This window comes from Capra hircus, chromosome 12, assembly GCF_001704415.2.
Source record: "Capra hircus breed San Clemente chromosome 12, ASM170441v1, whole genome shotgun sequence".
In the NCBI taxonomy this organism is placed as follows: domain Eukaryota; kingdom Metazoa; phylum Chordata; class Mammalia; order Artiodactyla; family Bovidae; genus Capra; species Capra hircus.
In genome coordinates this window covers 971,240-985,438 of record NC_030819.1, presented here as the reverse complement: position 1 = coordinate 985,438, position 14,199 = coordinate 971,240, and the positions used below count along the sequence as shown (strand labels likewise).

Genomic DNA, 14,199 nt, shown 5'->3' with positions numbered 1-14,199 from the left:
CCCCTCCCTCTTCCTGCTGCTGCTCTTGGCTGGAGCCTGGGGGGCTGACCGCTTGCCCCCTGTCCCAGGGAGCCCCCGAGACACGCTGGGAGGGGTCAGGAAGGCCGCCCTCTGTCAGGGGCCTCCGGGTCCCGGTCAAATGGGAGACTGGCTCACACCACCCACCGCGGGTGGCGGCTGCGTGTGGGTCAGGGCAGAAGCTCCACCTGGGACTGGGAACGGCTAGTTCTACGGGCCGGGCTGGCGGCTCGGAGGGCCTTTCCTGTTTCTGGAAGGTTGGTGAGGAACACAGGCGAGCAGGGCCTCCTGGGCTTGTCGGTCAGAGCCCGTGAGGACGCAAAAGGCCCGCTGCGTTAAGAGAAGAGAGGCAGGCAGAGAAGGTTCGAGAGGAGAGAGCTGTCGGCTGGACGCGCCCACAGCACGGTCTGGCCAGTTTCCCCCGGTTCCCTCAGCCGGGCGCGTTCTCTTCCCGGTCCCGTCGCTGGGAGAAGCTGCTGCCTCCAACAAAGCTGAGGTTTCTCCGCCTCGCAATCTGCGTGTCCCTACAGCCAGCCTCCACCAGCCCGAGAGGGGAGCCCTGCCTCCACGTCAACCCCGAGGGTCCTGAGCTCTGCCCACTGAAGGCCGAGGTGCATGGGGCCATTGCTGACACGTGGGCCAATGCTCTGTCCTCTTCTGGGACCTCAGCCTCATCCCCCACTGCAGCCCCGGCCACGGCGGGGATTCTAGCCCTGGGCAGGGGGTTGGTCTGCGGGCTGAGAGCTGCGCTGTGCCATGGGGCCTTTCACGGCTCCTCTTTTCCCAGAGTTCAAAGCACCGGGAATAGAGAGTCGTGTCGTGTTGTTGCTGTGAGTTGGAGAGTTGGTGTTGTTTGATGTCTGGGCGCATGTTGTTTCGCTGGTAAAATCAGCTCAGGCTATTCTGAGTTACAGGAACTGTCAGGAAAGCCGTAAAGCAAGTGTTGGGCCTGAGAGGATGTCTTTTAGCAGGAGGGGGTGGGACCGGCTCGCTGAGGCGTCTGCTGCCATTTTTGTAGCTGTTTCTGAAAACACTGGAGATGAATTCACTGGTGACAGCGCTGTGGCGGTGTAAACGGCAAACCAGAAAAACCTAGATTTTTTCCAGCTTTCCAGCTGCACCGGAGTCTTGCCGTTCAGGGAGGTACCCGGGAGGGGGCGGTAGGTTGAAAGCTTGGGCAGTGGGCTTAGGGTAACCCAGCTAAATTGCTCTAATCTGATGTCTTATTTTATCCTTAGAACATTTTAATTTAAATGTCTTTGTTTCAGATCTTCCTGAACAAACGAAAGAACAACAGGAATGAAATGAAAAGGCGGCTGTCTCCTTGGTGCGCTCCCCATCGCCCCGCCAGCCCTCCGTCCCTCTGGCGTTCTCTCTGGGAGGGGGTGGACGTCACTCCCGAGCCTGTGGTGCACTCCTTTCCCACACGTGTGCGTGCATCCACCGACAGCTCGCGGGGCTGGGTTGCGCCTTCTAAGCGTGCACACACGCACCCGCGCTGTACGCGCCAAGTACGCGCCACCCTGCACTGGTCCCTGCTGTCCAGGTCACGCCTGACGGGCCCCCCACCCCTCGTGAAGCCCTGGCTCGTGTCCACGGATGGCCGTGCTGGGTCGCGATTCACGGTCACGGCGGTCGCCTCTGATTGTGCGCTGTTACAATGAACATCTTTGGACGTGTCGGGGTGCGGACAGTGTCAGAGACGGTCCGGGGACTTCTAGGGAGCCGGCAGCGGGGCGAGGAGCCTGGGGGCCGCCCTCTCGCGCTCTCCCTTGCCGTGGAGGGAAGCCGGGCCCCGCAGCGGGCTCCCTGCGCCGAGGGCCTGTTTCTGCCCTGCCTGCTCAGGGCGCTGCATCCTTGGCGGAAAAGTGTGACGGCCCCTTGGACTCGGCGGCCGGCGCCTCTGCCGCCCTCCGCTCTCACCGCGCTGGGCCTCTGCGGCCCGACGTGTCACTGGAGCACACGCGGAGCGCCTTCTCCGCGGCGGGGTCCCTCCCAGGCCCTCGGGGCGGGCACTCTTACACTGGGCGGGCGCTCTCACACATCCCGGACTACGCAGTCTCGCCCCCTCCGCAATCCCTCCCTCTGCCCGCCCCCCGCTGCCTCCCGCTGCACTCACGCCCCTGCCGGCTGAGGCTGCCCGGGTCACCCTGGCCCTTCACTCTGCTCGCGGTTGCTGTTATCTCGTCCCCCTCCCGTGGCCCCGTGATGCCTGCCTAGCCGCATACCCCACCTTTAAAGGCATTCCCAGGAAGCTTAGGGTTTTGATGTTACTGTAAATGGACTTCTTTCATTTTCCAGCTGCTTGCCACTGGGTATTTAATACTAGGGCCGATAAGGCTCTTCAGACCAAAAACTGAGAACCGGTGACTGTTCAGCATGAGCTTAATTTTGGTGAGTTAAGCAGAGCAAAAATTTGAGCTTATTTTTGGTCAGTGTGAAAATGACGTCCACATTAATAAAAAAAAAAAGTATTAATGAGAACATTTGTTTTCTTCTTAAAAGTCCTAATTGTAAAAATTCTTCCCCTTCTATATTACTCTGAAGCCGATTCCAGGCAAAGCAGAATTTCAGTATAACAATCCCAGCATCATGACTTTGAACCACAATGTATCAATCACCCAGGGAGTGTAGAGGTGCTCAAGCAGCGCCTCTATGCAGCAATCTCACCTCCAAGAACCAGTCCACCTGTGTCCAATCCAGGACGAACCAGATGTCCTGACCTTTAGCAGATTCGGTTAATGCTTTCCAGTAACTGTCATTAACAGTTCTCGCCGCGAAGCCTTTGAGATTCTTGAAGATACAGCTCACACAGGGTGAAGGGACGAATGGCACCAGGTTTCCCCTCTCCTGGAACTCGGCCTCTGGCGACTTCGGGATCAGTCCCTGAACACGGCTTCCGAGGTCAGCGGGGTTCGGGCGTGATGGCAGGCGCCCGCACGGGAGAAGGTGGCAGGGAGAAGGCACTCGTCCTGGGCTCCGTCTCAGCACACAGTAACTCCCGTGATGCTCCAAACAGGGGCCGAGGGTTTTTCCATAATGCACAGAGCACTGAAAGCTTTCAGTGACACACTAGGCACGCCAGAGGCCTTCCCTGGTGGCCCAGCCGGTGAAGCGTCTGTCTACAGTGCGGGAGACCCGGGTTCGAGTCCTGGGTCGGGAAGATCCCCTGGAGAAGGAAATGGCAATCCACTCCAGTACTATTGCCTGGAGAATGCCATGGGCAGAGGAGCCTGGTGGGCTGCAGTCCGTGGGGTCACAGAGTCGGACACGACCGAGCGACTTCAGTCAGTCTAGGCCTGCCAGAGTGGCTCTTCTGTTTCCACATGGTAACTAAGATTTATGTATTTAAAAGGCTTCCATGTATTAATATGTGCTGGCTCAAAGAAGCTGAAGGAGCTATGGCTGTGGTTCTTTTTGAAGACAAGCGTGCAGGGAAGTACTGTCAGCTGACAGCAATTCCTAACACCCCCCACCCTCCTCCCAAGAGACCCCGTGCCTCCCGAGAGACCCCGCGCCTCCCGAGAGAGACCCAATGTGCCCGTAAGCCGAAAGCAGGTGAGAAGCCGGAGGTGCTAACAAGCGCTCCGCGGGCAATCGGAAGAGGGCAGCACAGCTCACACGCAGAAGGCCAGGTGACCGCTCCCGCCACAGGCCCCGCCGCCCCCACACCGCAAGCACACCCAGAAACACAGCGCGTGTGAGAGTTTTTTATTCAATCTGTAAAGGACAGCTTAAAAACAAAACGTTAGTAACACTCGGAGAACATTGGTTTTGTTCATCTGACGCATCTTCTATCCACCAATTTTTTATCACAAAAATCAGAAAAGTAAAAATTCACGACAACAGCCGCACAGTGTGACCACTAGCTGCGTAAACAAAAGCTAATTTCTATAAATCCATAAACAACGCAGCTTTATTAAGAGAGATTCAAAATTCTGTTAACAGGATACACATTGTGGTATATATTTTAAAGCAGAAACCCCCAAGAAACAGAAGCAAGGAGAAGAGAAAGAATAGGTCGAAAGGGTCAGTTAGGTATGTTGACCTGGCAGTCCCTACAAAGAATAACTCCCACTGCATACAGAGGAAACCGTTGTCTGCGGTAGAAATCCTCAGGCCCGAGTAGGAAACCCGGGTGAAAGCACGGCGGGTCGGCAGCCAGGCCCAGGCCGCACGCGCCGCCGGTGCAAACAGGGCAGCGAGCGCCACCGTTCAAGGAGGCACCGTGGGCGTCCTCAGGCCAGTGTGCGTGTACCAGGAAGATCTTCACCACGTGGCAGGCAGCAAAGGTTCCATGAAAAAGACAAACGCTCTTTTCTCGTACAAATCGCGGCAGGAAATCCGTGTAAGGCTGTGCCCTGCCTGGGGCATAGTTGTCTTCTGTCAAAAATCCCACAGGGAAGAGGAACAGCAAGCTCTTCAAAGTGATGCCCACCTGCCAAGGGGCGGGTTTACCAGGCACCTCACTCAACTGTCTCCAATCCTTCATCAGATAAAATTTAATTCGACAGAAGGGGAAATGGCAATTTAAGGTGACAGTATTCAGAAGAGAATATCGAGATTGGCAGCAGAAAACGTAAGTTCTGAAAGCGCGTCCTGAAAGAGGCCCCCTGCCCCGCGGAGACAGCCGTGCGCTGGGTAAGCCCTGCCTGCGCTCGCGCCGGGGCTTGAGGCGGCCTGCCGCACGGAGCGCGCTCTTGCAGAAAGCGAAAGCACGCGCCGCCGCACGGCTAACCCTAACCCGGCGGCGGGGGCCCGCGGCCCTAGGAGCCGTGGGGCAGGTGCGCGGCGCCGTGGTGGCCCTGCTCCGCCGGCGCGGGGCCGGCGTGCTCCAGCGCGCTGCTGAGCTCGGGGACGCTCTCGGCCGTGTCCCCAAAGCCGTGGTAGTGTCCGTAGCGCAGGCTCTCCTCCGCCCAGGACGGCCTGCTGGCCACGCAGCTGCTCGGGCTCCCGTCGAGGTGCAGAGAGCCGCACGTCTCCGGGCTGACGTGAGGGCTCCTTTCCGGCTCCTCAGTCCCGTTAACGCCGGCGGAGCCCTGGCCGCTCGGGAAAGGCGGCCCTGGAGCCAGGCCAGCGCCGACTCCGTTAAGGCCTGCCGGGCACTGACCACTCCTGCTCTCCATCCCACCGGGCTGCGCCGAGGAGGGGAAGTCCGAGTGTCCATTGGCGACACAGCCGTTTGTCAGTGTGTTCGATACGGAGCTACTGTTTTTCATATCTGCATTAAGAAATACACCTGTCACCAAAATTCAGAACCAGAAGGCAGGAGAGACTATAAAACCCTTCCTTGCTGCTACCATTTTACAGGATTGATTTAGCTTCTTCTCTTTACACAAACCAGTTTCTTTTGCAAGGCAAAAAACTGTGCGTAAGTGATTTAAAAATAAAACATTACCAGTTGCATTTGCCCGGTAAGACAGGAAACACTTAAGAAATTTCACCAGTGTAGGGGAACCAAATGAAAAAAGCTTCAGCTGACAAATATGCCACGCGGAAAATACCAATAGCATTGGACTGCTCTCAGTTTAAGACTAGGTTTGGAGAGCAGTTTTAAAAATCACGACCCTCGAAAAAGTCCGTCAGAAAGGAACGTTCAAGTGTTCCCAACAAAGTGCTAAAACCAGAAAACTTCAAGCCTTTTTTTTTTTTTTAAAGAAAAGCAACTGATGAAGCGTGTGAATTAAGGAAGCTCCCAGGATGACATTGACAGCGTCCCCGGAGGCTCCTCACCGTGCCTCCTCCAAGGCGGGGGAGCCCACACAGGGGTGGGAGCGGGGCTGTGGTTCTTTAGCAACGCCTGGATCACACAGCATTTCTGCAAGATGCCACAGAGCAGCGCAGGCAGGCCACAGACCACGAACCCCAAGATCCCACGCGCGCAGTCCTGAGCCACGAGCACGTCCTGAAGTGTCCTCTGGGTTCAGCAATTAGTGACTGTGGTGTCCAAGGATCCACTGTCAAAACCCATAATCTGCATATACAGACATCCGTTAAGAGGGGATGTCTTATGGGAAAAAAAAGTCAGTCACAAAACATTTGGCCACATGGGAACAGGCAATGGCAAGGTATTTTTCTGTATAACGAAACCTGAGGATTAATTCACGCTCACAGGAATTCACACAACAGTACAGAAACAGTCTAAGGGTGTGACTTGCTTGATGATGTTAAATTTTACCCCAGTGTCCTGCACTGCTGAAGCAAGGCATGACATTAAAGCTTGACTCTGTCACCTTCAGAGTGAGGACAGGTTGCTGTGTGTCCCTGGCCCTATCACAGCGCCCACACCATGACCCCCGCTCGGGTTTGCACTCGGATAGAGGTTTCTGTGTGTCCTGCAAGTTCTCCTGATGATGGAAAATCATAGCTCATTCAATGAACAAAAACATCTAAACATGCCACTAATTTTCCATTTTCTGGCAGTTTAAGTGATAGTTTAAGAACTTCTATAAATTCTTCAGAGGGTTGTGGGCTATTTCTTTTCAAATTAAATGACAGCTTTTCTGTTTAGTTAAACTCAAGGCTGGAGAGCAAGTGTTTCAAGAACTAAACATGAGATGAAAGTAAAAACTACACAAGCTATTCCCAGAGAAATGTTTATTTTTTTCAAAAACCAGCAGCTTTCCCTGGGGATGAAACTCATGGGTAGGATGGTGACCTTGATAGTCATTAAGACAACCATGGTACTGCTAACAGGGATGGCAACTGTATTTTCAGGAGACTGGGCCTCGGAAATCCGGGTCGATTAGACTGATATTTTTCCGTTTAATGTTCACTGCGTGTGCGCTGTTTTTCTCTGGTGCCCAGTTACGCAACCTCAAAACCAAGGTTAGCAGAACCTCACGGCATCACGGAACATCTAGTAAAACTGAGCGTGAAAACAGCAAGCGTCCCAGAGATGGGCTGAGACTACTGGCGCCTGGCCAGACCCGCCTGCTGATGCCCTCCGCTGCCACCGGCCCAGAACCCTGCAAACTCTGCTCCAGGCTGCCTTCCAGGACTTCCCCCCGCCCTCCACCTTGTCCACCCACTGCAGGTCATCTCTAGCGATTTAATACATTTTGTTTGCTGAAAGAGTGTTATAAATGAAATGATGAAAAATATGGGGAATGCTTACTCGAGACCTGTTACATGGGATGAGCTGAGTTTAAATAATGGGCTGTTCAGTGTCAGGTTCAAGTGTGGCATTAAATTTAACTTGAAAACCCAGGGAAGTAAAATGTCTGAAGATCGAAGAGCAATGACGTCTACCTTTTCAGAAGCATGCAGCGATGCCATTTTTTAAAGCTGGCTTTGAGTTTTGTTGCTTGTCTTTACCAAGATTTTAAAATGTATTTTCCAATCAGAACTTCCCTTGGAAAATCTGCCCACTTCACTTAATTACCCGGCAAAATGGTGACTCTACCCATTAACAATTCGGTAGCTTCTAGGAAGATGCACTCGTTTTCATTACATGAACAAAGATGATTTTTTTCATGTACCCCTGAGAAACAAGAATTTAGCACACAGACATAATAATAAAACTTAAAAAAGAAACAGTGTCTATTTCCAAATACAACATTGAGAATGGACTCACCTAAATAAATGATAGAAAAAAGCATTAACTAAATGGCTATATGTTTACTCTACATACTAACAGAAACAGAGCCCTTACCTTTTAAAAACCAAAAGTGACCATCAACTCTTTTAACATACTAAAAATTTTAGTGAAAAATGTGTTTTGCGCTGACACGATCCTCAGCATTTTAGTAGATTCAGAGTGAATGCCACACAAACCAAAGAAACCAGGAGGGCTGAGTGGAATATCCCACACTGGCCTGACTGGTTACAAGTCAAAACCAGGACATCCACGAGTTCTCAGTGGTTACAGCCAGCCACTCCTTCTGCCCTTTATCCCTTTGAAACTAGCAATAGCTATTTGTTTGATAAATTCACCCCAAAGTCCTGTATCAGAAAATGAAAAATGTTAAACCTCATTAAAGTCAAACAAGGCACATTAAGCAAAAGCCTCAAATCAAAATAGAAAGATTGCACTTATATTTTTCATATCCATAAAATGCACCAAAACACTTAATTCTTGTATCTACAAACTTGTCCAAATCACAGCAGACATCCTTTAAAACGCTGGACAAAGTGCAAAAACTGTCTGAGCCAACTCATGTTAGAAATAACACGAATACTGGTTCTTGCAACGACAGGGGGTCTGCATTGCCGAAACAGTATAGATTTCTATTTCTTTCGGTCCAACGGCACCGCCCTCCGGCAGTTTGGTGTCTTCGACCGTTGGACCGCGGCTGCGGCTAACGGGAACCTGTCCGCCCCCACCTGTGACGAGCTCTCTGTCCACGTGCATCTTGTCGGGGTCGTCTTCCGCCTCACCACTCACGAGCGGCATGGACTCATCCAGACTGTGGGCTGCACAGAAAACAGACATGTTCAGGCTCCTTGCACCTAAGACAGATGCGCCCCAATCCTTGTCATCAGAGCACTGGATGCTCCCAAACTGTCAAATAGCTTAATAATCTATGGATTACCAATGACCTTGGCACACTACCAAGAAACTTACTTTCCCACAATAGAGAATAATTCCTGAAACGCGCGGCTTTGATGAAGTCATGGCAATTCAGACACCTACTCGAGATTTACTTGCTGGTGTAAATTCTCATTTAAGGCTGGTATTTGGGCAACATGAAGCAGTTATGTAACTTGAAGACATTTATTTCTAAATACTTTTAAAGATTCAGGATGCTCTGTTACACCCCTAAATGTTCCTTCAGTTGTTTCTCATAAAGAAATGACCATTCTTGAGTAACATAAAAACCATTACAATGATCCTCAAATTAAGAAATCAGTGATTTCATTAATAGAAAATAAAGTAAATCCCAAGATCAAGACAAGCTCGTCAGATATGGGGTGAGAGCAGCTCTGGCCCTGTGCCCCAAGGTGTGACGCAACTGGGAAGACCCAGTAAGCTTCTGGGCTCCAGGACGTCAGGGGCTGAAGCTACGCACGCGCCTTAGGGCATGCCCACACTTGCATCGTGGAGAACAGCGCGTGTGCACACTTGGTACCCCTTCCTGCGGGGCTTACACACTCTGTGCAAACACCTCCTGCTAACCCTGGGGCCCCTACTTCTCAGGAGCAGCCAGTGCCACGCTGCGCATAGCTATCCAGTCTTAAAAATCATCAGATCTGAAAGACATTGCACGTCTTGCCCATATTCATTTACCACAAAACAAACACATCCCAACAACTAAACTGAAAAGGACCCTTAAAGCTGAGTAACAGCTCCCTGAATGGCTGGACCACCAACCGCTCACCTGCCACCCAGCTCCCCACTGCTGCCCGAGTGGGGCTCCTTCCCCATCATGAACACCGTAACTGCCCACCATCCCTAAAAACACACTTCTGCGTACAGTTCTGCTTCTTCACCGAGATGAACCAGGATGGTTTCTGGGTCACAGGAGATATACAGCAACTGAGCAACAACTTTCAGCGCTATTTCTTTCAAATAAACGTTTAAAAACAGAAAGACTTGAACTATGCAGCTTCAACCACTTCTAGAGGCACATGAATTGTTTTCAATGTTGGAATGAACATATCAGTTTCAGAGTATCCCCAAACTTTTAAAAGTTTTAGATGAAAAAGTCTTAATAAGAGAAACACAAATTTGAAGATTAGTATGCAGAAGAAACGAGCAGAATGGTGTGACGTGTGCTGTTAAGAAAAAACAGGAATCTGCACGGACACGAGGCCACAGACACCCTAGAAGCAGAAGTGCTTTGAAACCAGAGGCGACAGACGGAGGACTTCAGCGGCTCTCAAAGCTTTTCTTAATCCTCCAAGGCCCCACTGAGGTCAGTGATAGGCTAGGTTCCAGCTTCACTACCAAACAGGGAACTTTCAAGAAATCAGTGGTAGACAGGCCATCTTTTCTTAAAAAAAGAGAAAGGGGGTGGTTGGGGGAGGGAAGCGCAGGTACAAGGAGACAAAACCCTCCCAACCTCTGGCTGTCTCCGCAGTGACACACGGGCTCCGCGTCTGATAAGCCAGATCAGGCAGCTGACGGGGCAGCAGTGTGGCCTATCGGGCAAAGCCACAGATGGCCTGAAACGAAAGGTCAGACTTCACTGGGGACACAGCACAGACAGCTTGACGAGGCCATCCTCCAGCTGCCTGGCTTTGTTCTGGAATTCAGGGCCAGTGCGCCTCGGGGAAACGGACACCTAGGTTACAGCTGCAACTTCAGATCTCTGAAAGCAGCTTTTAAAAAGAAAAGCTGACAGGTACGACATGAGGACCCCCTCTTCCCCAAAAGGCACAACAGAACAGCTTCACAGAAGCAGGCCAACTGTCTGTTCACTCCCCAAGCCCAGCGCCTGGAGCGTCCCACCAGTGGATGAAGCCCACACTCCAGCTAGGAAGGGCACAGCCACAGAAAGCAAGCAGAACCGTTAGGGACAGGTAGTCAAGACTGGCAACCAAACGAAGCAGGACGAGAGGGCGGACCTGCCACTAGGGGGCCCGAAGAGCTGGTGGCGAAGGGAGCCGGAAGACACTCAGAGAATGCCCGAGACAGGAGCTGCTGGTCCCTTAGCTAGAGAGCCACGCGGCGCCTCCCAAGGGCTCCTCCCAAGGCCCTCCTTCTGGGTGCATCTCTTGTTAAAGCGGTTTCTCACCAGCAGAGCAGGATAAACATGCACAAATGAGACAGACTAAAGGCTTTCAGATGTTAACAAGCTCTTTACTAAATGTGACCGTGGACAGACTAGAATTACTTTCTCCATAGACATTCTTTGCGAGGCGTTTTCCCCACGATCTATCTGCCAGGATTTGCAACCACTTGCCTGCTAACCTAGCTGCCTAGAACCCTTAATGTATCTTATACCAATGTTTCTGTGTCTTTCTTCCCAGCACCTGGAATTACGAAGGGCTCAGACAGCTCCACGGGAGCAGAGGGTGTCACCACTTACCGTTTAAAACTGCATTAAAACCAGAGCACGGGTCTGGGCTTGACTGCCTTCCCCCACACATCGCTATCTCCATCACCAATGCAACAACTCCAACGCCCCACGCTGCATCTGAGAAAGGTGGCTTGCAGACATTTCAGAAAAAAGACTTTCTTCAAAAATGTTTGATTCTATTTGTTTTAGAAAAGAAGTTATTCCCTATCTTCCTACTCCAGTTAAAAGGAAAAATGACCAAACACTTGTTAAGTGTCCTTATCTTTTGATTTCCAAAGCAGTTATCTGTTGGCATGACTCCGACCCATGCCAGACCAAGCATTCTTATGACAGAATGTCGCCTAGGACTGCCTCAGAATAAGCCGTCTTCTTCTCCCAGAGGCAGAGTCAGGACCAGGTGTGACCACTGCCCAAGCAGCCTCCTGTTCCTGATGCTGGGGCTAGGAAAGATCCTCCATTCAGGAAGGCGCCCCGGGGCGGCATGGAAACCTGCCCGAGTTTTTATATAAACCAGAGAGCTGAGTAAAACTAAAGCCAGGTGCCAGCTGAACCTAAAACTACGAAACTACTCCTGCCGAAGGGCATAGGAAAACACCAGGAAAACCTTCCTTAGCTTTTAAAGACGGGGATCTGCAGCACTACAGAAACTTGCCACCAAGGAAGCTTCCCTTCGTGCGGGCTGGGTCAGCTCAGGAAGACGTGCCCGAACCATGCCATGCAGGTCCCTGGTCCTGGTGCAGAGCGTGTACGCAAGACTCTGCTCGCCAGGCACACTCAGAGGTGACTAGGGCTTATGAAGAACACCTCGTCAGGCTTGGCAGAGAAATCTCTCAATACGCAAAACCCAATCTACACAGTCCTGTACTTGAAGATGTTAAGCGCTCTAGTTAGCTCATGGGGCGTCCTCCTCGACACACTGCCAGCCGTGCAAGCACGGCTGGGCACTTCCACGCATGGAGCCCAGTGGAGCCTGGGGTCAGGGTAGTGACCTACCGCCCTCTGTGCCTCTTCCAGGGAAGACCTCAAAGCTGACCTGTAACCAAGGTCACTGCCAACCCTCCAGCCTTCCCGCTGGTGGAACCCCATTCCCCAAGAAAGGAATGGCGTCCCTCCATCTCTAACTAGAACTGCTCTCTTCTCCTCACAGCACATTTCACTCAGATCACCCTCTGAAGGAAGAGTCCTGTCAAAACCTGAACAGTACAAAGGGCCAGTAGGAAGGTGGCTCTTTCTACATGGCCTGCCTGGGACTCCCACCACAGACCCAACTGCAGCAGGCGGGGGCGGGGGGGGGTTCAGGAGGGCAGGTGAACAGAGGCACCAACTACAGTGACAGCTACGGAAACACTGACGAGGGGTCTGGGGTTCTGCTAGGAGCAGGTGGCGGGGAAGGTGCACGTGACAGAGAGGAGCTGTCCAAGCGTGCTGGGAAGGACCTGCTCCCGGCTGATGCGCACCGCAGCCACCGCACGCGCGGAGGGCAGACGGGCCTGCGCGCTCTGCCGAGCTCAAGACCCACCCAAACATGACTCGGCTCCTAGAGGTAACTCAGTCAGATGATTCATATATATATATAAAATGCTATGCCTCTGGAGATTAAAACCAGCTTTTGTTAACTGGAACACTCACAAACGTTTGGTCCCATTTTTAAAAGCAAACACAGCCGTTTACTGCAAGTTGGAGGAACGCTGAGCATGCGGCAAGGTTGGTCTTCTGTGTGTCAGACGTACGGACCTGAACTAGAAGGAACTGCGTCACAGATACGATTTCTGGGGAAGGAAACGGCGCCCCTCCAGCACTCCTGCCTGGGAAATCTCGACAGAGCAGCCTGGAGGGCCAGCCCACCAGCGACAGCATGAGCACTCACCCAGCTCAAGTCACACCCACCCTCCTCTCCCCTCGTCTTTTTAAGCCTGGTCATCCGTGAACAAGAACAGAACGTGGAGATTCTCTGTTATCTCATCCTGAGGAATGTGGGCTGAGCAACTCCCTATGACCGATTTTAAGCAAAGTCAAACTGCATTTTTCCTAAAAGGTGTTTTAAAATACCTAACATGTTATACATGCGATGCTAAGCTCAGTGATATACTTATTTGATTAGAACAAAAACCATGAAGTCAACTTAACATCTGAGGTTGATCTGGTACCACCACAGCCTCCTGGGGATGGCAACTGTTCACCCAGATAAAACTAGGTCCCTGGGTCAGTCTATCACTGACACCGCCTCTCCCCAGTCAAGGCTCTGGAGCTACACCTCAAAATACTAAAGATTAAAAACAAGATGAAGCTTCTCTCACGGGTGGGAGTGGCATTTTCCTCTGTCCTGGATCACTGATAATTTGGACAAGTTTCCAAGGAATACACTTGTGAACAATTGTACTGTTACTTCTATAAGCTAGAATGCTAACAGACCTAACACAGATTTTATTCAACAGCTGCAGCTCAAGTCCTGAGGCCCACCTGTCATTCTATCCGGAGCAAATGGTTGGTCAATGTGGAAGGGAAAAAAGAAAACAACCCAAACCTAGTTATTATGAACTGATATTTCCTTGCATTGTCCTAAATGAATCAAATCTCCCACACTGGGGAAAATATTACCCTGAAATACTTTTCATCAGGATCAATCTTGGATTTCAACTCACCCTCCTGACCAGGGTGCATGCTGACTCTGCTGTGAACAACTGCATCGAAGGCATTTAAAGTACCCGTGTCTGCTGGCGGAGAAGGCGATGGCACCCCCCTCCAGTGCTCTTGCCTGGAAAATCCCGTGGACGGAGGAGCCTGATGGGCTGCCGTCTATGGGGTTGCACAGTTGGACACGACTGAAGTGACTTAGCAGTAGCAGCAGCAGCAGCATGTCTGCTGGACAACTTGCTTTCAAAGGATAGTTTGTATTTGGGCCATACAAATAAATGATCAGTGCCTTACATTTTTTTACATCATACGGTTTTCAAAGGAAAAAACCACTCCAATTACTTTAACATTTTAAAAAACCATTTATTGAGAGAGAGATCCTGCTCTCTACGGACTACAGCAGGAAACTTTCACAATCGTGACACCAAACTTAAGAGTCAGTTTTACAGGACACCATCCGTCTTTTAAGAGTTGGCTTAGCCAGAAAAATCTCTGGAATTAATAGCTTTTGGGTATATTCCACACTAAAAACATCAGTACGTGTAATTTATTAAATTCTAGGAATACAGAACAGATTAAACTT

The 14,199-nt window shown here is 51.2% G+C and overlaps 1 protein-coding gene across 1 annotated transcript in view; it reads right to left on the bottom strand.

The window, feature by feature from the left end:
* ANKRD10 (ankyrin repeat domain 10) overlaps positions 3,715 to 14,199 on the bottom strand; it is a 31,407-nt gene continuing 20,922 nt past the window's right edge. Inside the window, exons 5-6 of the mRNA XM_018056350.1 lie at positions 8,344 to 8,433; positions 3,715 to 5,239 (exon numbers count right to left, since the gene is read on the bottom strand). Of these exons, the coding sequence (XP_017911839.1) occupies positions 4,785 to 5,239; positions 8,344 to 8,433 (545 nt within the window). The 3' untranslated portion in view covers positions 3,715 to 4,784. The remainder of the gene's footprint in view (positions 5,240 to 8,343; positions 8,434 to 14,199) is intronic.